Source organism: Chiroxiphia lanceolata, chromosome 7, assembly GCF_009829145.1.
Source record: "Chiroxiphia lanceolata isolate bChiLan1 chromosome 7, bChiLan1.pri, whole genome shotgun sequence".
Taxonomy (NCBI): domain Eukaryota; kingdom Metazoa; phylum Chordata; class Aves; order Passeriformes; family Pipridae; genus Chiroxiphia; species Chiroxiphia lanceolata.
Genome location: NC_045643.1, coordinates 2,997,148 through 3,010,837, shown reverse-complemented (window position 1 = coordinate 3,010,837; position 13,690 = coordinate 2,997,148). Strand labels below are relative to the sequence as shown.

The 13,690-nt window shown below is 42.2% G+C and overlaps 1 protein-coding gene across 1 annotated transcript in view; it reads right to left on the bottom strand.

The window, feature by feature from the left end:
* The window catches only part of FAM171B (family with sequence similarity 171 member B), a 34,692-nt gene extending 23,906 nt beyond the window's left edge, over positions 1 to 10,786 (bottom strand). The window contains exon 1 of the mRNA XM_032693453.1: positions 10,581 to 10,786. Coding sequence (XP_032549344.1) covers positions 10,581 to 10,695 — 115 coding nt within the window. The 5' untranslated portion in view covers positions 10,696 to 10,786. The remainder of the gene's footprint in view (positions 1 to 10,580) is intronic.
* Positions 10,787 to 13,690: the final 2,904 nt, after the last annotated feature.

Genomic DNA, 13,690 nt, shown 5'->3' with positions numbered 1-13,690 from the left:
GCTTCACTTCTTTAAATATTATTTAAATATTGTTCTCTGCAATTCTAGATAAGTGGGATAAATTATCGGTATTACATGACAAAAAAAATCTTATATAAAACTTATTTCAAATTAAGACAAATTTGCAAGTGGAAGATTTAAATGAGCAAGTAAATACTACTAAGAGCTCCTGAGGCCTAGAAAATAGAACAGCTTTCCCCAGGCATTTCAGAGGCCATTATAAGATTATTTTTTTCATTTCAGTTTACTCCACCAGCTAATGCTAAACCTGTAATGCTGCTCTTTGATTTTGTTAAATGACTACCAGTATCATTTTACCTTGCATCAGAGTTGAGGGCATGAAAAAGAAAGAACATTAAAAATTCACACTTTGTTACAGAATACTGGGAAAAAAAGTACAGAAGGGGAAAACTAAAATCTGCATAATACTCTCTTTTAAATATGCTATTTTAAATACCCACACTATATCACACACCCTCAAGAAAAATGGGCAAGTGCCTATTAAGGCAACTTTACAATTAAACCTTCATTATTTAAATGGAAAAAAATAAATCATTCAGCAGCATCTCCTTGACAAAACGAGACCATTTCTTACATAGAATTTCTAATGATTTGTCAAACTATCCCTTTAATGGTCAATATACTCAGACAGGAAGAATATTCGAGTATCCTTGTACCATGAATCATCTTTTTTTGGGTTTTTTTTATCCTAATGGGTAAGGTACAGGATTTGTCTTGTGGAATTCTAAGTGGTGGTTAGTGAGAGGAATTAGCTGAAAAAAACCAAAAAGCTGTGCAATTTCAAACATCTCCTTAATTTTGCAGAACAAGATAACAGAAAAAAAAGTAATACCCTGTTAAAATATGACATTTAATGCTGTGAAACCCTAACACAGATATGTGTCCATAAACTCTCTGGCCTAATACAACCCACCAAGCAGTAATTCAAGCATAAGGGAACGTTACTCACTGATCAGGAAGGAAAAGCCCTGCTGCACTCAGGAATTCATTTTCAATAACTCAGTGGCCACTATTCTTGGCTGAAAATACTTCCCCCCCCCCCCCCAAAGCTGCAAAAATCTCACATTCCTGCTTAAAGAAAGATATTTGCAACATCCCAGCAATGTCTGTCTTTCACTTATGGGAAAAGATCACCCAACCCCTTGAAGGAAGGCCGTTTGTAGAGACACAGAAGGAGAAAACAGAAATCAAAGTTTGCAGGACAACACATCCCAGGTTTGGCTCTGTACACGTGGGACGGGAATTTTTTAATGCACTAGTTGGGAAATCCAGATTGCAGGGCCAAAACGAGCCCCCAACAAGCCACAGCCTCTTTCACACATGAATTTTCATTGGAGTTGGGTTTCCTGAATTGAATGATCAAAAAGCACAAATCAATAAATGCGACACCGGGGATTCGAAAAACGACGGCAAATTCTTGCTAATTTGAAATAAGTAAAATTCCTTGGATGCCATAAAAAGAGTCTGAAAAAAAAAATAAAAAAGAAAAAGTTGTGTCAAATCAGATCACAGCATAAAGCAAAACAATTGAATCAAGACAATAGTAGAAGTCCTCTGCCTACAAGGATGCCATCCAGGTAAGGGTCAAAATTGAACATAATCATGATTTTGCTTGGAGTCATTATTGCCTGCCCACAGCTCAGCACCAGGTGAAGGGCTCCAGGATCCAGCCAAAGGACAGCTGTCATGGATGAACACGCTGCCCACCAGCTGTGCTGCCTCCAGCACGAGCACCACCAACACACACACACAAGTTCTCCCTTCTCAGCAAGTGGCCAAAGTCCTGCAGGGAAGTAATTGGAAAACAACTTAGCACCATGGAAACCTTTCTAGGGTGAGAAAAATGGTTTCATTGACACTAAGACTAAAAGCAGGACAGTTATCACTTTTTCCTTCCCCACAAATACTCGAGATTCATTCAGCACCTCTGATATTGTGCCAGCTGGACTGGGGGGGGAAACAAATCCACTTCAGTATTCCTGAGACATTGTGTTCCATGAAACACTGAGGAATCCAGCAGACAGACTCATGAATGGCCAGGTTTTCTATACTGTGCTCAGGAAAAAAACCAACAAAAACACAGATGGGGGGAAAAGGAACCTGACAACTAATTAAAAGGCAAACAGCCACAACAGACTCTTTTGCCCAACACTGCACCGAAACTATGCAGGATCTCACAAATGTTCTGCTGGGTCTCAATTCCATTCAATTTAATTAGAGGATTTTCTCAACATCAGTGGTCCATAATCCAAAGCAAATCTCTACTGCAGCCCAGTGAGAGTAAGTTTTCTCCCCTGCTCACATAAAAAATGGAGTAAGTCCTTTTGATATTTATCACGAGGCCTAATTCATATTATTAACAGCTTTTATTGTTCAAAAACACACTCTGCTGATGTCCTGCATTTACCCAACGTAAAATTATTCATTTCTCCTCTTCAGTCCCTTAATGAAATATACTTTGAAATAGAGGAAAAATGTTTTCCAAAGTTACATGAAAAAACTCTTCATAATTCCATCAGAGTCTACAATAGTTGGAAGGGGCAAGCACCTCCCTATTCATCCCAGCAAAGTGGCCTATAATTTCAAATATCTTGCCACCACTGACCTTTTCTCCAGTTAGGCTCACATTAGCACAGACAAATTATCAATCAGATTTGCCACCTCACAGAAAATAACTTGCATGAGAACGTTCCAACCAGTTTCATTTGGGAGCCTTGCCCATGCAGATTGTTAATAATAAATAAATTTGGTGTCTTGCCAAATTTCATAACCATGCTACACACTTGTATCTGTTCCAACAGACTGAGCCAACTGTATGCATCATATTTATAAAAACAGCCTCAAATCTACAGCAAAGGATGTAATTCCACTTCCTTCTACTTTACATGAATCAGGGAAAGTACATGAAAGACATGAGCCTCGTTTAACCTTGCAAAGCAAAGGCTTTGGGGGACCCAAAAAACAATCTCCTACCACCCAGGAGCTGACCAAGAAGAGAAAGCCAAGCTCTCTGTTAAAATGCAGGGCAGGGCAGCGAAAGGCAACAGTAAAAATCTACAGGGAATGATCTGACTGGACAGGAGGGAAATTCTTTTTCTCTCTAAGGATAAACAGCCACTGGAATGGTTGCCCAGAGAGGTTCTCCAATCTTGAAGCCTTTCATGGCCTGACAGGAAAGAGCTCCCAGGTCTGAACTCAGTGCCAACCCCGCTTGGAGCAGGTTGGACTGGGATGCTCCTGATATTCCCTCCAGCCTAAACTGCCCCAGCACGTTTTAGATCCTCAGGCACTTTCAAACCACAGAAAACACAGAGGGAAAAGCCAACATCAATCATCTTCACTTGATTGTGGTTTGTTTCAACTGCTACTTTTAATACATTAGGCAAATCTGGCTGGATGTTTTACCAGAACATCATCATCCTATCATAATTTGAGGCTCACAATTTGAAGCATATTCAATGCTTTATTAAGGAAATGGGATGAAAAAGATACATTTTATTTAGCATGGCCTTACTCCGTAACACCTGCAGTCAATGAAAACAATAATAATGATGACTCTGAAAGTCAAATCACTAAAGGGTTGCTCAGATCTGAAACTAAAATAACCTGAAAGCTATGTGTACACTGCACTGGGAAAGCTCAGTCATTGAATACAGGCAAAGGAATCGTGATAAATAAAGAAATAAAAGTATGTTGAATACAAGAAAACATTTCAGATGAGGCAGATGAACAAAGAAACAACACCTAAATTCAACTCTTCCCTCCCAAATTCTCTGTATTTTGCTGCTTCATGACCTCCTAATGCACAGGGTTCAATAGGTGCCTGACACTGGCACCTATAAGCACTGCATCATGTTCAGCACACACACAAAACCCTGACACTCCCCACCACAGCTTTATGGCCCTACGTGCAGCTTCACCTCTTAGAGCTGCCAGCAGCTCAGGTAAGACCCACACCAAAACAACCAGAGTTTTCAAAATGGGACTAGGAAAACCAGAAGGTAAAGGGCCAGGATTTTGTTTGCCCTCTAACCCACCAGAAGCCACAATTTATTTCTATGTAATCTCAATGAGAGGCCACCTCTTGCCTCTTCCACTGGTAGGACTGCACTGTCTCAGGTCCCTGGCACTATCAACAGCACATGCAGAATGCTGGAGAAGGGTCATGTGGGAAATCCAGCAGGAGGAACTGACCCTGTAATCCATCTCCTTCAACTGTCTCATTTCCACATCATGACAAGTGTGCCCAGGAGTCTGACGTCTTGCAGACAGAAGAGACTCTCTTCGAGTCCACATGATGGAGCATAATCACAACCTCAGGGAAGAGAAAGAAGGACAAGAAATCGAGGGGAAAGGATCAGGATTCACTTAGTGAGCCTTAAGGGGCTCTGTGCAGTCACAGGCAGGCAAAAACATCACTCTTGCCAACCCCAGCAGCTCACACTGGGATTGCTGGGATGGCTTCCAGGAGCTACATCAGACAAGGACACAGAGAGCACACAGAAGCATTTGGAATGTTACAGCAGCTGGTCCAGCTGAGATGGGAGAAGGAGACTTTCTTCACATCATCTACAAACAACTGACAACTGCCTGTGAAGTTCACAGCACAGGATACAGGTTTTCACTGGACAGAACTGCTGGTGCCATGTGTTACCCCTCCCCTAAAACGTGTGCTAGCACAAAAAATGCTTTCAAACCTTGTGTTTTCTCTTCTACAACTAGTGCCAGAAAAGCAAAGCAAGAACTGTAATAGCTGCTTTCAAACCTGCTGAATACAGCTTCTTGTGGGCATTGTGTGGAAGGTGACAGTTTAAGAGCATGCAGGGAGTGTGCTGGAACACCTCTGGCAAGCAAGGATTAGGTAGGAGGAGCCAGGTCTGGTAGTGTCATCCTGCTGAACACAAAAGAGTTACTCAAAAGTACACTAACTCCTATGGGGCAATGGAAATTCTTGATCACAGAACCTGAGTGCTCTCACAGCACACCAGATGCCAGATCTATGAATTAGGAATTAAACCTAACAGGAGTAATAAAGAGGTTCATTTGCTCTGTGCCTTGAATCCCCATTCATTAAAGGATATAGCAGTATAAAACTACGCAACTTTCAAGACAACAAAGTAACCTGCAGTGTTTTTCCAAGTTTCACATGCCAAAAATTAAGTTTATTTTGAATAAGCTTCCCTCTCCGATCTTTGCCTCTGTCTTCAAAGGCTTCATCTACTGAGCTACTTCACACAGACAGCATGCTACAGATCCCCAGTGACCCAGATAGCAGCTGCATTCCAATTCCTAAACCTGCCTTTTTCTCAGTCTGACACCAACTCTGTGAATGTTTTTACATAGCAATTTGCCTTTGATGATGTATTCTCTGCCAACAGATCGACAAGAAGTCAGGAAACTTTAGCAAAACAAATAAGAAGCACAAAAACTACCACCTTTGCAACAGGGAGCTTCCTGCCATCGCCCCTCACTGCCTCCCTGCCCCTTCTCACCAGGTAACTGTGGGTTCTGTCTCAGTGAATGCTCAAACATTGGCACTGCCTGCCCTTGTCTCTCAGTTCTTTATAATGAAAGCCACTCTCAGTGCAGGTTTCTCGAAGTCAAGTTTTCTGAAGCACAGAGCATGATGCTGTAAAATGTGTTTCAGGCTTCAGTAAAAGCCAACTTTCAGCTCAGGAGAGATGTCCAAGTTTCCAGGGCTCCTCAGCACCTTTGTGTTTATATGGATTCTCTTCTGGTAGAATAAAAAATTACTTATTTTTTGTATGTGTGCTTCACTGTGGAAAACCCCAAACTCCTCTTCTTCTTGCATTAGCAACAAAGTGACCTAAATAATGGAACACGTGAATCCATGAATATTTCTCTTTCATTATTCATTTCTATTTCAAACTGTAGATGCTTTATCACCTCTCAGTGTCCTAATGCCCTTCCTGATATTTTGTTGCATTGCTAAGTCTTAGATCAGCACAGAAAGCTGACATATCAGCTCCAACAAATCAGGACAAGTGTAAGTGTTGCATTCTTCCTCACTTAGCTGAAAAAACACTATTGTGAGGAGGCTGAGAACCCTGAGAAAACTGAACAGCAAACCAAAGGACATTTTTGGAGCTTATTTCTATAGGTGGAGTTAACTGCTTGCACTAAACCATTTTGCTGGGGTGTGCATGCAACACTTCTAACTTGAAAAGAAACCTTTTCCCTGACACCACTTATATCCCAAAATCTACAGGATAAGAAGGTTGTGTAGCTGGTTGTATCAAACAATGCCAGTTCTGACCAGAAGTCCCTAGTTAGACAGCCCTGACTTCTCGAGCAGGAACTGTATCCTACATAATCGCTCAGCCATGAAAATTACTGAATTTCCTTCTTTACTGAAATGCTAAAGAATTTCCCATACGGCTTTTAACTCCTCACTCATTTTCTTGGGGTATCTGAGTGCAACAAAAGTTCCAAAACAAAACTGGATTTATTGCTGCCATACTAATCCCAAATCCAGTGACTATGGAGAGAGTAAACTATAAAGATTGCTCCATCAGATGACAAACAGGCCAGTCACACTGCACTATGTTTTGGGGTTTTTTTAAGTGCATTATTATGTATTATTGCTCAAATTCAAACCCAGCCTAGCACAACAAGTTATCATAACTAAATGCTCCTCTAAATACCTAAGTACCAACTGCACACCAATATACAAGTCATTAGGAAAAATATTCTACAGCAAAAACCACGGAAAACCAAGGTCAGAAAAGCAGTCAGTCATACAACAATGTGTCGGGGGAAATATTTCTGCATGGGAAAGTTTCATCCTTCTGGAATGATCGGGAAGAATAAGACAACCTACAAAAGAGTTTAGGAAAACTCTTAATTAGAAATGTCCCATCTACAACAGGGCTTTGCATTACACAGCAACCCATCACCACATGCAAGCAGGACTGTATTGAGAAATGGGCTCAGAATCAAATTCCACAGGCAGCATCCACACAGTAGATTTGTCTCCTGCAGGTAAAAAAGTAATCTCTGATTTTCTTCTGAGTTTGTCAACAATCACATATTTATCCCATCTGTCTCAACAGACAGGACTAACTCCACAAATACACACAGCAATTCCAATTCTCCCCTCTCCTTTGTTCAGCACCTCTGTTAGCTGCTGCTGCTGCTGCTTTCGAATTTCACCCTACAGAACCAAGCTCATCTTCCCATCCTGTGCAAATCCACCTGCCTAAAAGAAAAAAAAAAAAAACAGACCACAAACAAATAAACTGAATTTCCCCCTGAATTCTGGAATGTAAGGCAGATTGAGAACGGTCTAAAACAAATAGCATGACACGTCTTTTCTTGTTTATGCTGGGATCACAAAAGGTATATGACAGAAACTTGAAGAAACAACACTTATTTAAAAAAAAAATCCAACATTAAGATGCTGTCTGTCATCCCATGTGCTGTCTATATGTAATGTGCCAGTTTCCACTTACACAGCTGCTTTTTTTTTTTTTTTTTTGCAGAAGCATCTTGTTCATTCAGCATGTCAGACCTGCCATGGAACTGATGCAGATAAGTATATTTATTCAATTAGTGGTCTCTGCTCTGTTTATAGCACAATATCTGCATTATAAAGAGAATAATAATGCACCACATCAGAATATCCCGTGAACATTAAAGAACACAGCCCTCCATCTCAATAAAGAGAACATGGAAAACAAAACCAGATTTGCCTGGATCAAAGCCAGGACTATAATTTACTGAATTCCATGCTCAAGCTTGCTGACCTTAATGCTGAATATTCAAAGCTCCCAGCGACTTCTCTTCAATTGCTCCTGCACAGAGTCCAGATTTCTAAACTGCCACACAGAAAATGGAGAAACTCACTTCGAAGAAGGAAGAATCAAGGCAGGTTCTCCACTTCAGCAACCATCCCCCTAGCCAGACTGTCTCTATCTTCAAATTTATTATTATTTTTTCTTAAAATTTGGAAGAGTGTCTGTATCTGTTAGAGGACACGAGTCAGAGCAGCTCCATGAACCGGGTCCCTTCTCTGCCTTGTCATAAGAATTTATTTCTCTTGGCAGCAGTAGTAAGTTTGCTGTTGTTTTTAAGGGAAAAGAAAGAGATGAACAAAAACCCCTTCTCAGTGGTGATGTGCAAACTACCTTCTCAGTGCTGCACTGAGACATCAGGAGCAGAGTGTACCCCCCAAACCTCGGAGCACAGCTGTGCTGACTTCAGCAGCTCTCCTCAGACAGCACAATAATCACACTGGCAGGAGTCAGTTAATCCAGGGGGGGAATTGATCTGTAAAACTGTATAATGAGCTTCGACAGAACAGGGACATCGATACGGGACACACGTCAAGTGACAGAAGGTTGTGAACTCCAGCCTTAGCTCTGCACCTCGCCTAGTTAAGGAGGATAAGCCTCCTTTGCTGTAGCAACACTGGGGTCACAAACACGCTGCATAAATCCAAAAATCAGCCAGACTCCTCCTCACTTCCAGAAGCCACCCCGTGCCTGGCAGTTCCCAGTGCAGGACCTGCAGCTGCTGCAGGAGTGGCCTCTTCAGAGCATTTCCCTTAGGGATTACTCTGCTGCCAGTCTTCTGCTGGAAAGGCAACAGCCATTTATCCTGCCTACCCACCAGGCGATGATTTCACTTAAAAAGACATTAGTATCTGTTAAATACATAGACCTGGAGTCAGGCTCTTCTTCTAAAAATAAAGCAAAAACTACTTACACGAAAATAAAGGTGCTCAGTAGCTTCTTCAGAATAATAAAACCTTCAATAGCAGTAATTAGCTAATCTTTTTAAAAGATTGCTCCTTTTTTTTTTTTTCCGATTTTTGTAATGGAAAAAATTAATCAAGATCATTTAGAAATCCAGCCAACAAGTGAAATAAAGCTTTAACTGTATTTAAGCACAACAAACAAACAAACAAACACGGCCAACTCGAGTGGTAATTTTTAACAGTCATAAACTGAGACCGATTATGACAGCCGTGTGCTGTAGGACACTTCTGGACTCTCATACCTCAAAACCTATGGAGCAAAATAAGCAAATAAAAGAAAGCAGCAGCAACGGGGCACGTGGGTCTGCAACAGCAACAACAGCAAACCAATAGCAAAGGCATCAAAACGTTAGATATCAACAAAGACTTTGGCCAGGGCTGAAGGCAGCGAGGAAACAGAGCTTCTCAAAAAGAAATCAATACCTGAAACCAAAGAGGATCATTGCATTACAAAAACCGTCCTTTTTTTTTTTTTTCTTGCCTCTCAATTTTTAATGAGCAAAATGTTCACTGCTCAAGTTAGAAATGCTGCCAATGCCTTTTAAGTGGGGTTTGGTGGTGATTAATGGTATATCCTACTAAAAGCGTGGTAAGAAACAAACTAATGAGAAATCAACAGTTCTAAAGGAAAAACAAGACCCAAGATGTTCTTCAAAGTTCGAAGTTCTACAGTTTAAACGTTTGGAAAAGAAAGAAAATAACAAACCCCCAAAAAAACCTACACAAGAAAGAAACTGATAAGCAAACAAGGCATTTCAAGAGCGTATCCGGAAAAAAAATAAGCCTGTTCATATTCTAGTTGCTTGTTCTAAATCTTTAAGAAATTACAAGTAAATATCATGATTTAATATCTTTGCTTATATTTCCTAATTAACACATATACTTTGGCAGCTTTGCAAATTGGCTTCCATTCAGCAAAATATTAACCATCTGCCTAAAGCTAAGCACATTTTATACCTTCTTGAAGTCAACTGGAAACAGGAGCATGCATATATGTCAAAAACGAAACATATGCTCTAGTGATATGCCCAAACGGATCCTTGGTGTTTAGAGGTCTTAAATAATTCATGTTTGAAACCATCTTGAAATTCATCGGTGAAAGAAAAATACTGGGTTTATCCTAATTTGAGCCACTAAACTTCAGGATATACACATATTTTTTAAACTAAGCGACAGAACAGACACCTTATCACTTGCTTCAGTCATGCAAATGGATAACCTCACATATTTGACCACATTACTAAAGCCTAATACTGAAGTCAGCACATTATTTTTATACTCTTCGATAAATGATGTATTTCTCTGTTTTGCAGAAGGGATGCAAAAACTAATGAGCTCACCAGCCCCATCACTCATTTGACAGGCTCAAGACGCTTGAACACGTACGAGATGGTTTATTTTTACAGTGATATAAATACATATAGAAACAAATATATTAATATTTTATATACATATATATATTTATGCACACACAGACACCTTGCTGCGAGCCAACAGGAATCCCTGGAGCCCCATCACTCGAGGCCACCCTCCCGGCGCCCGAGGGCGCATCCCCATCCAGGTCACTGCCCGGTCGCCGGGGCCATTCCCGGCCACCCCGGCCGCACCATCCCACCGCGGCGGCACACGGAGATCCCGCTCCCTCCAACCCGAGCGGTCCGTGCCGGGTGCGGGACCTCCGCCCGCCCCCCGCCCGGTTCCGCGGGCGAGCAGGACCGCGGGGAGATCGGGGCCGTGCCCTCGGGGAGGGTGGGACGGGGGGCAGGAGGGGGGTCGGTACCTGAGGCCGCGGCGGGGGCGCCCCCGGGCAGCGCCGCCCGCTGCTGCTGCGGGCGGGGGGCGGCGGCGGCGGCGGCGGCGGGGGGCGGCCGCCCCGTCAGCAGCAGCAGCAGCATCGCGGCCGCCAGCGCCGGGAGCAGCGGGGAGAGGCGCCCCGCAGGAGCCCGGCATGGCGAGCAGCCCCAGGCAGCGGAGGCATATTGCGGGGGGCCGGCGGTTCCCGCGGCTCCGGCAGCTTCCGGCGGCCGCGGCCCCGGCACTGCGGCGGCAGCACCGCCCGCCCACGGACGTACCGGGCGGGGCCCGCTGCGGGCGGGGCCGCTGTGAGGGGAGGGGAGGGGAGGCCGCGGGGCCGCCTCAGGCGCCGGTAGCGGGGGAGTCGCCCGCTGTCCGCTGTGCTCGGTTCCTTTCAGCCCCCCGAGGAGCGGCGGCGTTCGCGGCGGTCCCAGCGCTCGCTGCCGAGGGCAGGGCGCGTGTGGCGGCCCCGGCGCTGCGGGGCCGGCGCTGCCTGGTGACAGCTCGGAAAGCGCCTTCGCTCTGGCGCCGGCGGTCACTGAACCGCCGACTCACAGAATCACACAGTGGGTTAGGTTGGAAAAGACCTCCGAGATCATCACGTTCAAACCGTGACCGACCACCACCTTGTCCAGTCTTTCCTTAAACACCTCCAGCGACGGTGACTCCTCTGCCTCCCCGAGCGGCCCGTTCCAATGTCTAATCACCCTTTCCATGAAGAAATTCCTCCTAACGTCCAACCTAAACCTCCCCCGGTGCGGCTTTACACTATGTCCTCTCGTCCTGTCGCCTGGGAGCAGAGCCCGACGCCCTCCTGGCTGCACCCTCCTGGCAGGGAGTTGTAGAGAGTGATGAGGTCCCACCTGAGCCTTCTTTTCTCCAGACTGAACACCCCCAGCTCCCTCAGCCGCTCCTCATCACATTTGTGCTCCAGACCCTTCCCCAGCTTCGTTGCCCTTTTCTGGACTTCCATTCAGGAATATACTCTCACTCCAATTTTATCCATGTGCACCCGTTATCCTAAATATGTGTAATGTTTGGCATCAGGACTATTAATGGGAGTAAACATCTAAATAAGGTAAAGAGATGCCTGTGTGGAGAATCAAGCTTTAGGAGATACAAATACAGTTATGATGACTGTTAGTGTCACAGAACTGGGTGTAATAAATTTTTAATGTATGTTTGAGCAGTGAATATAAACTTCTTTGAAAAGTATAAGATCGCTTGATTTACTCTTTAATAAAACAAAGACTAGCCAAATAAAATTTTTAATTTTAGGCACAATAACATACTAGGCCCGAATTCTGTAGTTTTCAGATCGCAGAACATTTCTTCATTGCAGGGAAAAACAAGAGGAATAGAGTTACAAACTATAGAGGAGTATAATTTTTCCCATACTGAAAGGAAAACTGCCAGGTTATCGTGCATATTTCCAACATATCTGTTATAAAATCTAAAAAAAAAAAAATCTAATGTATTTTTCCTTATGATGTAATGTCATTCTGTAAAGTCCAAGGTAATAAATTCATTGCCATTAACATGACTTCAAATAAATTTGGGACTGACATAGAATTAACATCCTAATTAACATCCTCTCACCAAGGATTCATATTTCAACCTTTATCTGGGAACTGCAAAGAAAAAGCCTCTGTTTCTGCACAGCCACTGTTACAATTTAAGTCATCTTGGACTCCCTGCAACATTGTGTGTCCTCAAGTAGAAGAAAAGGGTCTACAGAAAACTTGCTCATGCTTTGAGCAATTTGCTTCCTTTCTTATGAATTTATCTGATGGGTATCTGTAGTATTAAGAAAGGGTGGATCACATACGGTTCATTTCCAAATGTTTGCAGGCTTGGGCTTTTAACAAGATAAAATTTTATTTTGAGAGAATAGTTGAACCAAGTTGGCGGCTGGAACATTTTAAATTAAGTTGATGACATGAATATGAGCAATTATTCATTTATAAAGGTCTGGGAGAAAAGAAAATAATCTGTTAAATGTTTCATAACAAGCTCTCTTGCAAATGGCTCCAAAAGGGGGAATAGCACATGTGGAAATTAATTGTTTGCACTATATTTAGATCAATTACAAAGAAAAACTAGAGGACAGAATAACACTCATTCCAGCAAAAATATAATCAAGATTATGTTTTCTTAACCAAATTTTCTTTGAAAAAGAGATGAAAGCTGATAGTAAGTATTTATTTCAACTACCTGAGTATTTCCCTGAGGAATTATGTCCAGCAGTAACTCCTGCAGTCTTTCAAGGCTACTCAGATGGGCTGACAGCACTGACCTTAATATATTCAGAGACAATATATTCACAAGAAGTTCATACAAATGCTTAAAAAAAATAAAGGATTTCCAGGTGTTCTTAAAAGTTCTTCAACTGGCAATTTAAAAACATTAACGTAGTAATATGTCATAAAGTATTAATGCATTAGTAATTCATTTACAAACTATTATCAGCAATAAATATCATCCATGTATGCAAGGATGAAATCCAGACAGTGTACAGCAGCACAGCTCCAGTGGAGGCAGTGGGTGTTGTAAAGCATAAATAACCTCAAGATATGACAGTTTTCTTCAGGTTAACAAATTCTCTACTAGTGATTAAGGGAACTCAGCAGTTAGAGTTTTTCTAAAGGGTTCAAAAGTATCAAAATTGATTTCTAATATGTGTTCTAGCAACGTAACAAACATGTAGCCTTTATTGTGATACAAAATAGTTACTGCCAGCCCACTCACAAAGGTATGACTGTAAATCAGAAAAAAAAAATGTAATGCTAAGATCACATTAGACTAATAATACAACAAGAAAAGAAAACACTAATTCTTTGGGAATTTTCCTAACCGAAGGACAAGCTGTCACCAATTTCTACAGTGATATGGCAGCTATAAAATCTAAAATGTTAATTTGCAGTATATCAAAAATTGTTGTCGGAAACCAACATTTTCTCAAGGCAGAATATTAATTATGTGGAATAGATTCTCTTCTTGCTTGTGATTACAATTTTTTTGACTGAAGGTAATATGTGCCACTCGAGCTGAGAATGTAAAAGTAGTGTAAATGTGATCTTTCTGTATTGAGCAAAT